The sequence below is a fragment of the Hyperolius riggenbachi genome, chromosome 12 (genome assembly GCF_040937935.1).
Source record: "Hyperolius riggenbachi isolate aHypRig1 chromosome 12, aHypRig1.pri, whole genome shotgun sequence".
NCBI classification, from domain to species: domain Eukaryota; kingdom Metazoa; phylum Chordata; class Amphibia; order Anura; family Hyperoliidae; genus Hyperolius; species Hyperolius riggenbachi.
The window spans coordinates 182,464,439-182,480,035 of record NC_090657.1 but is presented as its reverse complement, the minus strand read 5'-3'; the positions used below and the strand labels follow the sequence as shown (position 1 = coordinate 182,480,035).

The window sequence follows — 15,597 nt, the reverse complement described above, 5'->3', positions numbered from 1 at the left end:
AGAGTAAAATGAGCTATAAATTACTTTTCTCCTATGTTGCTGTCACTTACAGTAGGTAGTAGAAATCTGACGAAGTGCCCTCATCTGTGCAGTACTGACGGCGTGACCGACGAATGCAGTAGGTGGGGCTGGAGGAAGCCCCAGGTAAGTATAAATGCTTCTATTTTTAATGTCTCAGGTAAACTTTAATGTGCATCAATCCATGTGTAAGGCCGCCTGCTGGTCCTCTCCCTCAGCTTGGTTGTTAAATAGTCCATCTCTCTATGGGGAATTCTCAGGATTTTATCTTTCCTTTACAAAAGGACTCCCTGGAAAGAATCTATACAAAAATGCAGACTGCCCCCTACCTGTCTGCACACTATTCCGGCAGATGGACTGAGCAACTGCTTTCCACTAAGTGCTTTTGTAAATAAAGAGAACTCCAGTCCAAAACCTGTCAGTTCTGTCAGGTTTCTACTACTGTGTTCCCCTCTAAAATAAGACCTCCTCCAAAAATAAGCCCTAGCTTATATTTCGAGCACGATTGGAATACAAGTCCTCCCTTGAAAATAAGCTGTAGCTAAATGGGACGCTTTTTGTGTATGGAGAGGTGTGTAGTGTCTTACTGCTTCTCCCTTGTGGCTGCATCCTCCTCCTTCCCTGCAACAGCCTCCGTTCCCTGCAACAGCTCCAGCATCCTGTCCAAGATGTTTGGCACCCTTTGACCCTCATGCTATACGCTGGGTCGGCTCCGAGACCGCTCTCCTCTCGTCATAATCAATGTGCCCCATGGTCACATCAGCGCGCGCACATTATAGCAAGAGGGGAGCGCGGTCACTGAGCTGACAGCGTATAGCATGAGGGTCAAAGGGCGCCGAACATCTTGGACAGGATGCTGGAGCAGTTGCAGGAAACGGAGGGGGACCAAGCCACAAGGGAGAAGCGGTAAGAGACTACACACCTCCCCACACACTAACATAGCGCCTACCCATCCCGAGAGTAAGCCCCACCCACCCCTGAAAATAAGCCCTAGCACATAATTTTCCCCCCAAAAGACTAAGACAGTGTCTTATATTTGGGGAAACACAGTACCTATTGTAAGTGAAAGCAATCTAGGAGAAAAGTATTTGATAGCACATTTTACTTTGAAGGAAATGAACTTTTTATGTGTTTTTCATGTATTTTTTTGCACTAGTGGTCTTTTAAGATAAGTGACAATTGTCTACATATGGCTGACGGAACTGCAGTTGACAGCCTACATCTCTGTGCCACTACACTACAAAAAAAAAAATAAAAAAATGCAGTCAGGCAGACCAGAAAAACTAGCTATTGTCCACCTCAAGCCAGATGTCCGATTTGAGGTTCTCTGTGATGCCCCTGCAACTGTACCGCCAATATATAAATAGTCCCAGGAAGTGGGTAAAGGGAAATCAGTGTTCCGGGGACATGCCACAGAAAGGCAGAAGAGCACAGCAGCCTCATTGTGAACTCCTTTGTGAGCCGAAATTTGAGGGAATGGCGGCACCCAGATATTAAATGATAGTTTTCTATTGGCATAAAAATCATAAAAAGAAAGGTAATTTTTTATTTATCCAAAACTCAGGCAACGCTTTTCATGGGTACTAGACTGCTTCCTCAGGTCAATACACAGTGCCCTCTAACAGTGTGCACAGTATATGGGCACCCATACTCTATACACACTGTTACAAGGCACTGTGCATTGACCCGAGGAAGCACGCTAGTACCTGTGAAACGTCTTGTCTGATGAAAAGCGGCTCACTCCACTCCCTAAGTGCCTCCCTTCCCTTCTTCCCTGTGCAGAACCCTGATGAGAGTGTAATTGAGTGGTTATTCGCCCAGCTCTTGGCATTCCACTGCTGAGATTCCCTTCAGTCAGGGGCATCTTCATCTACCTAATACTTGGGGGCACCTGTAGCCACTTAATATTGAGGGTACTTCTGGCTACCTAATACCCAGGGGCACTTGTAGCTACCTATAATGGGCTAGGGAAGCAATTGAGGAGTGACAGCCAGGACACTTGCGGTGAAGTATGGCGGGAGTTTGTAGGTTCATGGAGGCCGAAGTCTAAGGTGCTTGGACAACTGTGCCTATAGGCACTGTTTCTGCAGGTATCTGAAACCCATCCTTGTGAGTATAATATTATCTACATAGAGCTATCACTAAACTAACAGTACTGCACCAGTGGGCTCTTGGGCTCTCTCCGCTTAGCACCTAGATGTTCCAGGAGTGTGAGCCTATCACGTGAAACACCAAAACCTCTCTATTCCTTTGTGAGCCGATTGGCTGCTATTCCCATTGCACAGGCAGGAAGTCAGATACCCTGACCAATCCAGTTAGCCCAATGTAAATCATGCTCCTGCCGCCATGGTAAACAAGACTGCTTTTCACAGTGCAGCGGCAGGAACTGCGAAGACTGCTGTGACCATAAACCGAATCCTTCAAAAGAAAATATTCCCTCAAATACAAAACAAACCTTTTCAGAGCAGTCTCGATCATGCAATTTTCCCTTCAGATCTTATTTGTGCGAGTGATCAGATCGATATTCAGATCGGACATCCATCATATATACATAAACAAATTTCGTTCAGATTTACCGATTGAAAAACAATCAAAAATGATTAAAAAAAAAAAAAAAAGGACATACACATGGAATGATTTCAATCCATATTTTCCAGCATGTCTGATCTGCTACCAATCAAGAATCTGATCGATTTTAAAGGGAACCTGAAGTGAGGGTGATATGGATTCTGCCATGTTTATTTTCTTGTAAAATGCCAGTTGCTTGGCATATGTAGTGTCCAAGTCAAAACCCTGGAACAAGCATATCGCTAATCCAGTAAAACATGAGTCAGCTGCGTCAGAGTACCTGATCTGCATATCCTTGTTCAGGGTCTATGGCTAAAAGTATAATGCCTGGTACACACAATGCAATTTCCCATCAGACAAAGTCGAATCGATAATTTCTGACAGGTCCGACGTGATTCCCGATAGATTTTCTGATCACTTCTATACAAATCGAGAAAAAAAAATTAAATCAGACCTGCTGAAAATAATCGATTTGACCGCCAATCTGATGGGAGATTGCATCGTGTGTACTAGGCATTAGAGACACAGGTTCAGCAGGACTGCCAGGCAACTGGCATTTTTTAAAAAGTAAATAGATATGGCAGCCTCCATATCCCTCTCAGTTCAACTGTCCTTTAAGTTTGGGATCAATCAATAGCAATCAGTAGGCTGTTTGTATTCAGATTCCATGATTTTCTAGATCGTAAGGAGGACCTGAAGAGAAAGAAAATGGACTAGGAACGTAGTTATGCCAGGCTCTTTTAGCCAGGTGCTCTACACGGTTACTTTTGGGGAGCACCCGGCTGTCATTGGCTCACCAGCTCATCCTCCTCCTATGCTGTAAGCAGATTTGTAGATAAGCTCCGCCCCCTGCATTCCCCATCGTGCCCCACCCAGCCACTTTTTCATGCCACCCAGCTGGAAAAAAATTCTGGGGAGAACACTGCTTAGTGATATTAGTATTTGCCACCAATGTAGGCTTTTTGTAGGTTTGTAACACCCTAATATTTGGGCAGATCAGAATAGCCTCCTACTGCTAATACAGAGCAAAAAACGAAATGTAAACACCGTAACGTACACCTTATGTTAGACATTGACTTTATAGCAAGAACACAGGCCTCAGGCCCACAGTCTGTTCCATCCAGCCGGTTTATGTGCGATGGGCACCCACTGTACGAATGACAAGGAAGGAACACTGGCAAAATAATGGTGCTCCAATGGAGTCCATAACATTAATGTCCATTTGATACAGGAGAGTGATAATGCAGATGACAGGGGTCAAGTCATGAAGTCTTTTGGAAGATGGGTGAGGCTGGAAGTGGGGGAGGGGAAACGCCTGTCCGAAAGCAGATATGTTTGGGAGGGCGGCCTTCACATGGAGCTGGGGTTCAGCTGCCGCCGCCGGCGGGGGGAATAGGATTTTTGTTGCATGGATTCGGCCAGGCTGGCGGGAGATCCAGAGACCACCGGAAAGTGAGAGAGGCGAGGAGTGTGAGGTAGAAGTTCCGCAGAGGACTCATAGCTGTGGAGGGGGAAGAGGACAGGAGGGGCAACAAGAGCAGGAGACAGGGGAAAGGAGAGGGTTAACCAAGAACGGAAAAGAAGGCCACAACATACAGCCACAGAGAAAAGGGGTGCGAGGAGCAGTCACACAGAGAGGATGGGCACAAGATAGACATAAGCACAGATCAGAGGTGCACAAGGTACAGCCCGAGAGAGAGAGCACAAAAAACAGTCAGAGACAGTAGAGAGTTGCAAGACACAGCCACATACAGGATAGAGGGCCACAGGACGCAGCCACACACCCAACAGAGGGGCACAGGATGCAGCCACGCACACAGGATGCAGCCACACACACAGGACGCTGCCGCACACAGGACAGAGGGGGACAAGACAGTCACACACAGGCGGCAGCCACACATGGAACAAAGGGGCACAAGATATAGTCATGGGCCCACATAAAAGTAAAAACAGAGGAGGACATGTCCACACATCATAGAAGGAGCGAGGCACAAGACAAGAGGATAGTGAAGGGCAGGAACAGCACCAAGTGGTCAACACAGGAAAAGGAGGTGTGGAAGAAGACACAAGCACAACATTTATATGATAGAGTCAGAGCCACAAGAAATTAAGGATGGGGCAGAGCAACAGAATGCATAAAATAGAGGAAAAGGGGAGAGAAAAAAGGAGGCAGAAAAGTGTGAAGAAAGTTTCTGTACACCCCCAACCCCAGATCTGTACTGTACCCCCTCCCTCCTCCCTGGATGGAGAGACCCCTAGACTCACCTGAACAGCTCTGTCAGCTCTCCTTTCACCAACGCTACCAGCAGTGGGAAGCCAATACAGGCCGGGACCAGGTACAGGAGAGCCGGCTGGGGAGAAACATACAAGATACACATGTAAGGACCATGGCATCAATGCAAACACTGGCAAAGAGGACCTGTCATTTTACTGTAAGTCCAGAAACTTCCTGATACACTGACACCTACACATGTGGCTACATGCAGAGTTACTGCTTTCTGTAGGAAACACGGGTATGCAGGTCTAAAAGTGCCATACTTCAGAAGAACGTGTCAGGATTGCCATTTCTGGGCACAACTAGGGCTGGCAGCTACTGATGCCTCACTTCTGGAAGCAGTGCTACTCACACTGCAGAACCTGCCTCTCCTGAGGCACACTGCTGCTCATCCAGCAAGCTAAGCTACACTGCAGTGCATGCCTCTCCTGAGCTACACACAGAAACTGCTGCTCAGCCAGCAAGCTAGGCTACACTGCAGAGGATGCCTCTCCTGAGCTACACACAGCAATAGGCTGCTCGACCAGCAAGCTAGGCTACACTGCAGTGATTGCCTCTCCTGAGCTACACACAGCAACTGCTGCTCATTCAGCAGGCTAGGCTACAATGCAGAACACACCTCTCTTGAGCTACACACAGCAATAGGCTGCTTGTCCAGCAAGCTAGGCTACACTGCAGAGGATGCCTCTCCTGAGCTACACACAGCAATAGGCTGCTCGACCAGCAAGCGAGGCTACACTGCAGAAGATGCCTCTCCTGAGCTACACACAGCAATAGGCTGCTCATCCAACAAGCTAGGCTACACTGCAGAGGATGCCTCTCCTGAGCTACACACAGCAACAGGCTGCTCGACCAGCAAGCTAGGCTACACTGCAGAGGATGTCTCTCCTGAGCTACACACAGCAAGAGGCTGCTCGCCTAGCAAGCTAGGCTACACTGCAGAGGATGCCTCTCCTGAGCTACACACAGCAATAGGCTGCTCGACCAGCAAGCGAGGCTACACTGCAGAAGATGCCTCTCCTGAGCTACACACAGCAATAGGCTGCTCATCCAACAAGCTAAGCTACACTGCAGTGCATGCCTCTCCTGAGCTACACACAGCAACAGGCTGCTCGACCAGCAAGCTAGGCTACACTGCAGAGGATGTCTCTCCTGAGCTACATACAGCAAGAGGCTGCTCGCCTAGCAAGCTAGGCTACACTGCAAAACATGTCTCTCCTAAGCCACACAGAGCAATATGCTATTAATCCAGCAGGCTCGGCTACACTACACTGCAGAGCGCATCTCTCCTGAGCAACAAACAGCAATATGTTGCTCATCCAGCAAGCTAGGCCACACACACTCACACATAAGCAGACGAGGCCTTAGTGTTTTCCTCTGATCTGGGCCTTCAGATGCTATAGATTGAGTAATGAGGGCCAGACAACATAACACAGCCGTCATGTACAGCAGTTTTCAGAGAATAAAGTCTGGTACACACTTTCAATTATGATTGGCCAGTCATTGCCCAATTTTACCACCTCCATGTAGTATGAGGGTTTACCTACACAATCTGCTCATAGTATTCAATATCTGTTGACCCTCATACTACGTGGAGGTTGTACCAGGCTTAAAATGTCTCGATCCAAGAAAAACAATTCCATTTGATAACAGGCTATTTGGTTTCAGCCTGACCACACTGACGGGGCCCGTCTCGGTGACACACATTAAATCACTGGAGAGGTGCACATTACCGCATGAAGCCTCACCTGAGCATGTTTGAAGGTGTGCATCACAAAGATGGTGACGGCCAAGCCAAAGATGTACGCCAGGAAGCTGGTGTAGAAGTACGTGTGGGAGTTCTTCTTCAGGCTGCAAGAGAGAAAGACTTTAATGAACCGCTGAAACAAGACTGCATGTCTCTCCCCGGTCCATCTGTATTTACTACAGCCAACCACATGTGCAAAAATGGTCAAAATAATTCCAGCTTGAATACAAAATTTAATTCTGACTGTACACAGGATGGAAACACTAACCCTCCTATAACTATACCAAACACCCACCTCTTACCCAATTGTCTAACACTAACACTCCTATAATTATGCCCAACACTAACCTCTAACCCTACTGCCTAACACTAACCCTCCTATAACTATACCAAACACCCACCTCTTACCCCATTGCCCCTCCCCACTGCTGTGTGTGCCCACTGCTCCCCCCGCCCCTCATAAAAGAGGGGCACCTATAACTAGCTATTTATACTGGGGTCACCTATGTCTGGCTATCTATACTGGGGGCACCTATACCTGGCTATCTATCCAAAGTTTTGCAGGAGGGCCAAGTGATTTCTAGTTACGCCCCTGACGTGTGTTAGGAGAATGAAAGCTTTTGCCCATCCACAGTATGCTCAGCCACAATCGTACATTTACGAGGTTACAAGAGTGTGGTCGCCAGATCCGATACTCACCTGATGTCAAAACGAAGTAACAAAGCAATGAAGATCCCTGGGGAGAGAGAAAAAAATCAAGCTGAAATTTCAGTAAAAACAAACCCTAAATCTACAGTATATCATGTACCACAATGGATGTTTGCCAGGTGGAGAGATCCAAATAAAGGCTTTAATGTTTAGCGCCACCTAATGGACTCACCTGGAATGACGATATCCCCAAGTCCCAACATGGCAAAATTATTGGCTTGGAGTCCTCTTTCCAGCAAGTCCTGCGGGAAGACCACTAGGGGGTAATACAAGAGGGAAAGACTGGGGTGAAAACATAGCAAAGCAGGAGGGCTTACGTGGAAGATGAACATGGAGGGGTTTGTAGATCTTGTGTTTTTTCGGGGGAGGGCGGGGGTTTGGAGGAGAGGGAGATGGAGGTGCTCACAAGGCTTAAGCCCGGCACACGTTAGACGGTTCTCAGCAGAGGTGGTCACTCGGTGACCATCTCTGCTGAGAATCTAACGCGTGTATGGCTACCCTAACGCATTGCCAAGAGATCCGTAGTGTTCGGTAATTTCAGACTAGCACTGGACGATTGCATTGTTCTCCTTGCACAGCATCTCTACAGAACTCGCCCCCAAACTGACACCTGATCCACAGCCTCTGAACAAGCATATGCAGATCGGGTGCTCTGACCAAAACCTGACAAAATTTGCTGCATGCTTGTTTCAGGTGTGTGATTATGACACTACTGCAGCCAAAGATATCAGCAGGGCTGCTAAAAAACTGTAATTATTTAAATGGAAATAAATATGACAGCCTCCATATCCCTCTCGCTTCAGGTTCCCTTTAACAAGAGCAGACAATTGTACATCATTGTATTTAGCTTACAGGGTAATGAGTCAACAAACAGAAAAATTAGAAGGTGAAAGAACAAACCGTTACTGCGCACAAGTGTTGTACTAAAAGGATATAAATCAGGTAAAACTGCTATGCAGGTGTAGATGGCAGTCTCAAGGTGCACATATATCAGACGTATGGGCAGATCAACCAAGAGATCTGACTGATTCTGATCCGAGAGATCCGTTGCCTGCCCATACACCAGCAGACAGATTTCCGAGACACGTTATGAAATCTCTTAGGAATTGGCCTTGTGATGCCGCATCTGCCCCTTCTCCCCCTCCGTCGCTGCCCCCGTAATGTGAATGTGCACCTTGCCCATGCATTTAATTCTTTATCTGTCCTCCGTTTCCCGACGTGATCCCCATTCATCTTCTGCATTGCCGGGTGCATTACGGAAGCCCAGCAGCAATGCGGAAGATGAATGGGGACCACGTCGGGAGACAGCAAACAGGTAATATCTATATAAATGGTACCGAAGTGGCAAGGGCACCCAGTGTCCTCCTCCTGGGAAAAACCATCTCGGATGACCTGACCTGGAGGGCAAACACCATCTCACCTCAGAAGAAGGCACAGCAAAGACTCTTCTTCCTTCGCCAACTAAAGAAGTTTGGTATGGCTCAGAAACTTCTGAAGTCCTTCTACTCTGCCACCATTAAGTCCGTTCTTTGCTCATCCATCCTGGTCTGGTACGCTGGCTCATCCGCCAGTGACCGATACAAAATTCAGAGTCATCAGCTCAGCGGAGAGAATTATTGGAAGACCCCTTCCCCGTCTAGACCTCATCTACAACACCAGACTGCACTCTAGAGCCTAGGTTCTCAACGTGTGGTACGCGTACCCCAGGGGGTACTTCTGATGGTTCCAGGGGGTACTCAGGTTTGAGTTTTAGAAAATGATAAACCTTTTTTAATCAACACCAAATTAGTATTTTAGCTAATTAAAAGCAATAGTCAATGCTCAGAAAATTGTTTAGAACCAATTGTCATGTACTAGGATTAAATATATATTTGTCAAGTGGTACTTGTAATAATGTTTACTATGCTAGGGGGTACTTGATGAGTACAGGGTTGTAAAAGGGGTACATACCAATAAAATGTTGAGAAACACTGCTCTAGAGCAACTAAAATTGCTGGTGACCACTCCCACCCAGGCCAAAGCTTCTTCAGACGGCTCAAATTGGGCCGGAGGTTCTGGGCCATCCCTGCCAGGACTGCAAGGCGTATGATTATTGAACTCTGCCTGATCTACTCTCCTTATGCGGTCAAGTCACCCCAGCTTAGGCCATAGCCATCTACTGACTGCCACCTGTCTACGGGTGCTGCTGCTCTGTCCACTGTTACTGTCTTGCTATTGGTTGTACCACTATCACTGTCTCATTTTTGTAATATGTTTGTTGTAATAGGTTTGTTGATTCTGTATATCAGTGTTATTTTTATTTTTGTTTTGCTTCCAATGTTGTATTACTTTTATTACTTTCACTGCGGCTAATCATTGTGCCAAACCCAATTCAGAGCATGGCCAGCCGTGCTTGGCAAAATAAACTGATTCTGAAAAGCATGGGTGAGGGCTGGGAGGGGGGCACATTTACATTAGGGGAGTTCCATCGCGCCCGTTACTAGTTCCATATCACACGCTGTTAACAACGTGCACCTGTTCAACCACTTCTGCCCGACATCTTGCAGCATGTCCAATCGATACATTGGTCCAATTTCAGCCCAAATTTGGTTGAATCAGCAATCAGGCATACTTGTGGCGGGTTAGATTTCCTGACAACCAACGGACCAGACAGACTCCTGGACAGTCTCCCCCCCAAGTGTATGTGTACCGCAAGGGCCGGTGGTAAATGCTGGTCCCTGGTACTTCCTGTTCAGTGAGCCTGCACCTATTCAGTGAGGAGACCTTTGGCAAGGCTCCGTAAAACTGCTGCCTACAGAGGACGCCCTAGTGACTGCCCTTTGAGTCGGCCAGGAGAAATGTTATAAATGTTCTGTCTCTAGTCTAGTGCCTCCTCCTGGTTCCCGCGTCTTTTTGAAAGGCCACTGGGTGCACCTGTACCACACGACACAGCCACAAATACGGATGTCACTACATGTGGCGGTGTCAAGAGATACAGGCGCCCCCAGTGGTCATTCAAAAAGATGATGGTCACAGGAGGAGGCCCAGGAAATCTCTCTGCAGTGTGTGGGAAGGCAATAGATCCCATTCTGAGCAGACGATCAGTGGGAGATCTATCTGATAGTTGTTCTGGTGGCCATAGCCTAATGTATGGCCACCTTAACGGAAACTCGAGGTGATAAACTGTTGAGATAAACAATTGTACCTAACCTTCTAAAAATGACTTCTTTAGATACCCCACGGTGTTATTTTATTTTTAAATCTACTTTTCAAGTTTTTACTGTTTCGTTGTCTCTGCTCAATGACACATTCATTGAAGCACGACAGAGCTAAAATCTATGAAATATTGACTCTTTATCTCTTTCCTGTTCTCACAAGCCATTTTCAGCAAGGAAAGTGTTTTATGGCTGTAATTCCTTATTAGTGAGGGTTACAAAACATAGTTATTTGTGTGCTTAGCACTATATCACACATGTCGATCCCATTATGTCACCTCATATATCTTTTAAGAGTTGCAATGCATGCTCCCTGTGAGGCATGATGTACATGGAGTAGAGGGTTAGGTGTAGGGAGCGATCAGAATGGAAGAGCCATGATGGAAGCTGATCAGCGTACTCAAATGACTGCAGCATATTTAGTACCAAATCCTCACTGTTTCCAACAGTACTGCCAGTCATTGAGAATTCAAAGCGTGAATACGAAAAGCAGCAGCAAAGAGCCTATCACAGAGATGTGCTAAAAAAAACAGGGACAGAGGAAGAGAAGCCCTTTGTGAGATGCAAGGAAACAAGGTAAATATGACCACTGACAACAACACACTTACATTTTATTGGTGCCTCAAAGGATTTAGCCACAGTTACCATGACATTGGTACCGAACACCTGAAGAAATAATAATAATAATATTAGTGCCTGACAACGCTGCACAGCTAATGAGATACAAAGTACACCTGCCTATTCCAGCAATGATGAATGTCCTCAGCCGATCATGTGGCTGCAGTTCAATGCAGATACAGTTCAGATGCTTCAGATAATGTGATCTCAATGATTCTGACCGTGGCATGATTGCTGGCGATTGGCTGCCACCAGACAAGCTGGGCTGGAGTGTTTCTGTAAAGGTGGCCATACATCTATTGCATCTAGTGATGGTGGACGGATTCAACCAAGACACAAATCTCTCTCTAATCTAATCTGATTAGAGAGAGCTGTTGGCTGCCCATACACCGAAGACCGATTCCCGATGAATTTCAGCATGAAATCTTTCAGGAATCGGCATTGTGACACTGCATCCGCCACCTCACCGGCCTGAACCTGTCCCCGGCAACCACGTGGGGCGCGTGTATGCACGGAAGACGCAGCCAGCAGCGGACTCAATCAGGTATAGCATAGTGCAAGACTACAGTAAGTCAGATAATAACAATTACAACAGCAGTGTGAAGAAAAGCATCTCAGAATACACAATACATAGTGCCATGTCAGGATCTGCTCCTGTCAGCCAAGAAGAAAGAAAAAAGACTGGGGGGGGGGGGGGGGGGTGTTAGCTCAATATCGCCAAAACTGGACAGCTGAAGACTGGAAAAGACATACCGAGGACTGGTGAATCTAGATTTCTCCTGAGGTGACAGATGGTAGGGATCAGAATGAGTGATGAGCACTACGAGTAACTACTTGTAAATAAAATGTAACCACTTAATGACATGCTGACGTATAAAAACGTCCTGCTAGAGCCTCCTAAAGGCAAACTGCTGCCGCTGTGCATGTACGCGAGCTCCCGTGCGTGCATTCCCATGCACGTGAAAATAGTGGAAAAAAACCCACCATAGAGAATATACACCTTTATTTACAAATAATATATTGTCACCATACTTTGTACTAGGGACATAATTAAAATCTTGTTATAACCAGAACAAATAGGCAGATAAAATGTGTGGGTTTTATGTACAGTAGCAGTGTTTATATTAAAACTATAGGGGATGAAATTGGAGAAATAGTGTATTTTTTCATTTTTTCCTTGTTTTTCCCTTTAAAATGCATAGAAAATAAAGTAATTACTGAAAACAAATATCAACCCCAAAAAGCCCAATTGGTGGTGAAAAAAACAAGATATAGATCATTTCATTGTGATTAGTAGTGATTAAGCTATTGGCAAATAAAAGGGATAAGCACTGAAAGGTGAAAATCAATCTTGTCCGTTAGGGTAAAAACCCCTCTGGGGTGAAGTGGTTAAATTAAACAGCACTGCCCGTTGGGAGCAGAGCAGAAAAGACCACCAGTGAGGGGAAGACAGGAGTGAAACACCTCAGTGAATCGTTACCAGGAGCTCGTGTGGAGCTGTGTCTCTCCTTCTCCTGATAAGGATTTACTGAGGTCTTTCACTCCAGTCTTCTGATCACCAGTGGTCTTTGCTATTTATCTATTTGAGTGGTGCGGTTCATTTTGGGATCCTCTTTTTCTATTTACAGAGGAATTATGGAGTCACGTGAAATGCGCTGTGCATCTCTAGTGAGTGGACTCCACCTGACCGTGTCAGCTTGTTCACTGCTGAAATGTGGCATGCTGTGAATTCGGATGTTCCGAATCCTAATGCCAACCCTACCGCTGACACATCTGCAGGAATTGTGTGATGTCACCATGTCTACATAGGTCAGAATCTCAAAAGAGTGTTTCCAGCGTTTTGTGGGATCCGTGTCATGAAAAACTCAGCCTATTCTGACAGCAGAGGGAAGACCCACCAAGTATTAGTATTGTGCTTCTAATAAAGCTATCTGTGTGCGCATCTCCTCCCATCTTCCATGCATGACCTCAGGTCTACTCACCCAGAAGACATCATAAACGAAGAGCCCCCCCAGCAGGATGCAGCCGGTACTGACATTGTTGAGGTGAAGCAGTTCCACGCCATTGAGAGCAAATGCCAAACCGAAGAGGTTATTGGCAATCCAGTGCTAAAATAAAGAGGAAAGTCAGAGTCAGAAAGAACAAAACATGTTTCTGTAATATGAAGACAGACAACCTCGTCCAATTATGGGATAAAAGGACCACATTTAAAGGACCACTATCCTGAAAAATGTAAAATACATAAAAACACAAATAACTAAAAAGTACATTTCTCCCAGAGTAAAATGTTCTATAAATTACTTTTCTCCTAAGATGCTGTCACTTACAGTGGGCAATAGAAATCTGACTGAACTGACAGGTTTTGGAATAGCCCATCTCTTCATGGGGGATTCTCAGGGTTTTCTTCTCTTTCTTTCTTTCAAAAGCACATAGTAAAACAGAAGTTTCTTAGTCCAACTGCCAGAATAGTTTGCAAACATGTAGGGGTAGGCCTGCAACTTTGTATAGATCCTTTCCAGGGAGTGCCTTTGTAAAGAATAAAATGCAATACTGAGAATTCACCATGAAGAAATGGACTAGTCCAAAACCTGTCAGTTCCGTCACATTTCCACTACCTACTGTAAGTGACAGCAACATAGGAGAAAATGTATAGCTAACTGTACTCTGGAAGAAACACTTCTTATTTGTATGTATTTACATGTATATTACATTTTACAATTTCTTGCGATTGTGGTCCTTTTGGTATGAAGTAAAGAGCAGAAGACCATCCATTTTGTCTGCCATGGAATGTGGTCAAGAAGTGGAAAACGGAATGAAGGCATAATTTAATATGACCGTGAGTAACAGTTAGGCCTCACCTTCTTTAGGAGGTACCAGATCCCGACCACTCCGCTGATGACAAGGCACACGAGATCCCGGGAATCAAATTCATAATTCAAGATCTCTGCAAACCACAAAGGACAGGGGCAGTTAATATTTCATGCCAATGACAGGAATCATGTGATGTTTGTATTAATGTACACCTGGCATTAGAAAAGAGAGAGCAGGAGGAAGGGGAATTTGAGAGAACAAACACATCCCATGAGCCCTCAGCGCTGGATGCAAACACCCTGCGGCAATCAAACCGCTAGAAGTTATGCTAAACAGTCGTGTTAGGCAGAGCAGCGCCACTGATCATGTGACAGGATCCTGGTGTTTATTCTGCCTGTAGGCTAAAGACACACAATGCCAGTAAACTCCAGAGTTGGAACAATACCAGCCTTATGCAGGTGCAGTTTCCTAGCGAACAACTCATTCATACGAACACCACAACATGTGTTTACACCAACCAGAGGCGCTTCTAGAGACCAGCTGACCAGCTAATTGCCTAGAATGCCAGATTTATAGCAGGCGCTATGAGGGGGAAATCAAATCAAGGAGCAAAAGGTTGCCGGCACTACAAAACCTGTAGCTGTGTCACTGGGAATGAGGATGGACAGATGTCCTAAAGGCCACCTTGATACTATAACAGATACTGCGTGCTCATGACTGAATTACGGAAAATACACATAGGATCAGCATCAAAAAGAAAAAAAACTGTTGAATCAGGCACTGCAGTGATTACTGTTTTAATGGTGTTTCAGATTGTGAATAAAATCACCATTGTTATATCAAAAATTGTGACATTCATAAAGGTAGGTACAAAACATCATCATCTATAGGAAAATCGTCATGTGCAAATATCTTGTGCATTCAAATAGTTGCAAGAGGAGGATGTCCTACCATATCAAGAGGTGGCGGTGGTGGGTGCAGGGCAAAAACGGTAGCCTAACGCCGTTTTGCACGGCGGTGCTTCTTCCGAGGATTAGCCGCGGAAGAAGCACCGACGTGCGAAACGGCCGTTAGGCTACCGTTTTTGCCCTGCACCCACCACCGCCACCTCTTGATATGGTAGGACATCCTCCTCTTGCAACTATTTGAATGCACAAGATATTTGCACATGACGATTTTCCTATAGATGATGATGTTTTGTACCTACCTTTTTGAATGTCACAATTTTTGATATAACAATGGTGATTTTATTCACAATCTGAAACACCATTAAAACAGTAATCACTGCAGTGCCTGATTCAACAGTTTCGCTATGAGGGGGAAAAAAGTTTATTTTTCCTGTCCTTAGAGACTGAAAACTTAGGGAACGGAGATAAAAAGTTCTAATGAAAGCCTTTGCTGCTCAGCCTCAAATAAGGAATGTACAAACCTTTTGTCTACAAACACTTTGTATGGCATTCCCTAATGTTAGTGTTATCTCGAGATCTAGAGTGTGTCTGTGTGACTCCTGTCCTGCCCTTCCTTATGACTTGAAAAGAAGAGAGTAGGATGGTGTCTGTGTGCATTCCAGAACGGACTAGCCAGGAGGAAGATTTTCCCCCAGGCTGCTGGTACAATATATAAGGCAATGCGAAGCACTAGGCTGGTTGAGGGAAATA

General features: G+C 45.6%; 1 protein-coding gene across 2 annotated transcripts in view; it reads right to left on the bottom strand.

Moving 5' to 3' along the window:
- The window catches only part of HM13 (histocompatibility minor 13), a 44,557-nt gene that overhangs the window by 11,207 nt on the left and 17,753 nt on the right, over positions 1-15,597 (bottom strand). The window contains exons 5-12 of one of the 2 annotated variants that reach the window (XM_068262570.1): positions 13,987-14,072; positions 13,111-13,236; positions 11,119-11,176; positions 7,489-7,572; positions 7,308-7,344; positions 6,610-6,712; positions 4,852-4,937; positions 3,693-4,087 (exon numbers count right to left, since the gene is read on the bottom strand). In XM_068262570.1, the coding sequence (XP_068118671.1) occupies positions 3,937-4,087; positions 4,852-4,937; positions 6,610-6,712; positions 7,308-7,344; positions 7,489-7,572; positions 11,119-11,176; positions 13,111-13,236; positions 13,987-14,072 (731 nt within the window). In that variant the 3' untranslated portion in view covers positions 3,693-3,936. Of the gene's footprint in view, positions 1-3,692; positions 4,088-4,851; positions 4,938-6,609; positions 6,713-7,307; positions 7,345-7,488; positions 7,573-11,118; positions 11,177-13,110; positions 13,237-13,986; positions 14,073-15,597 lie in introns of those variants that run through there. The other variant, XM_068262569.1, reaches the window with a different exon arrangement.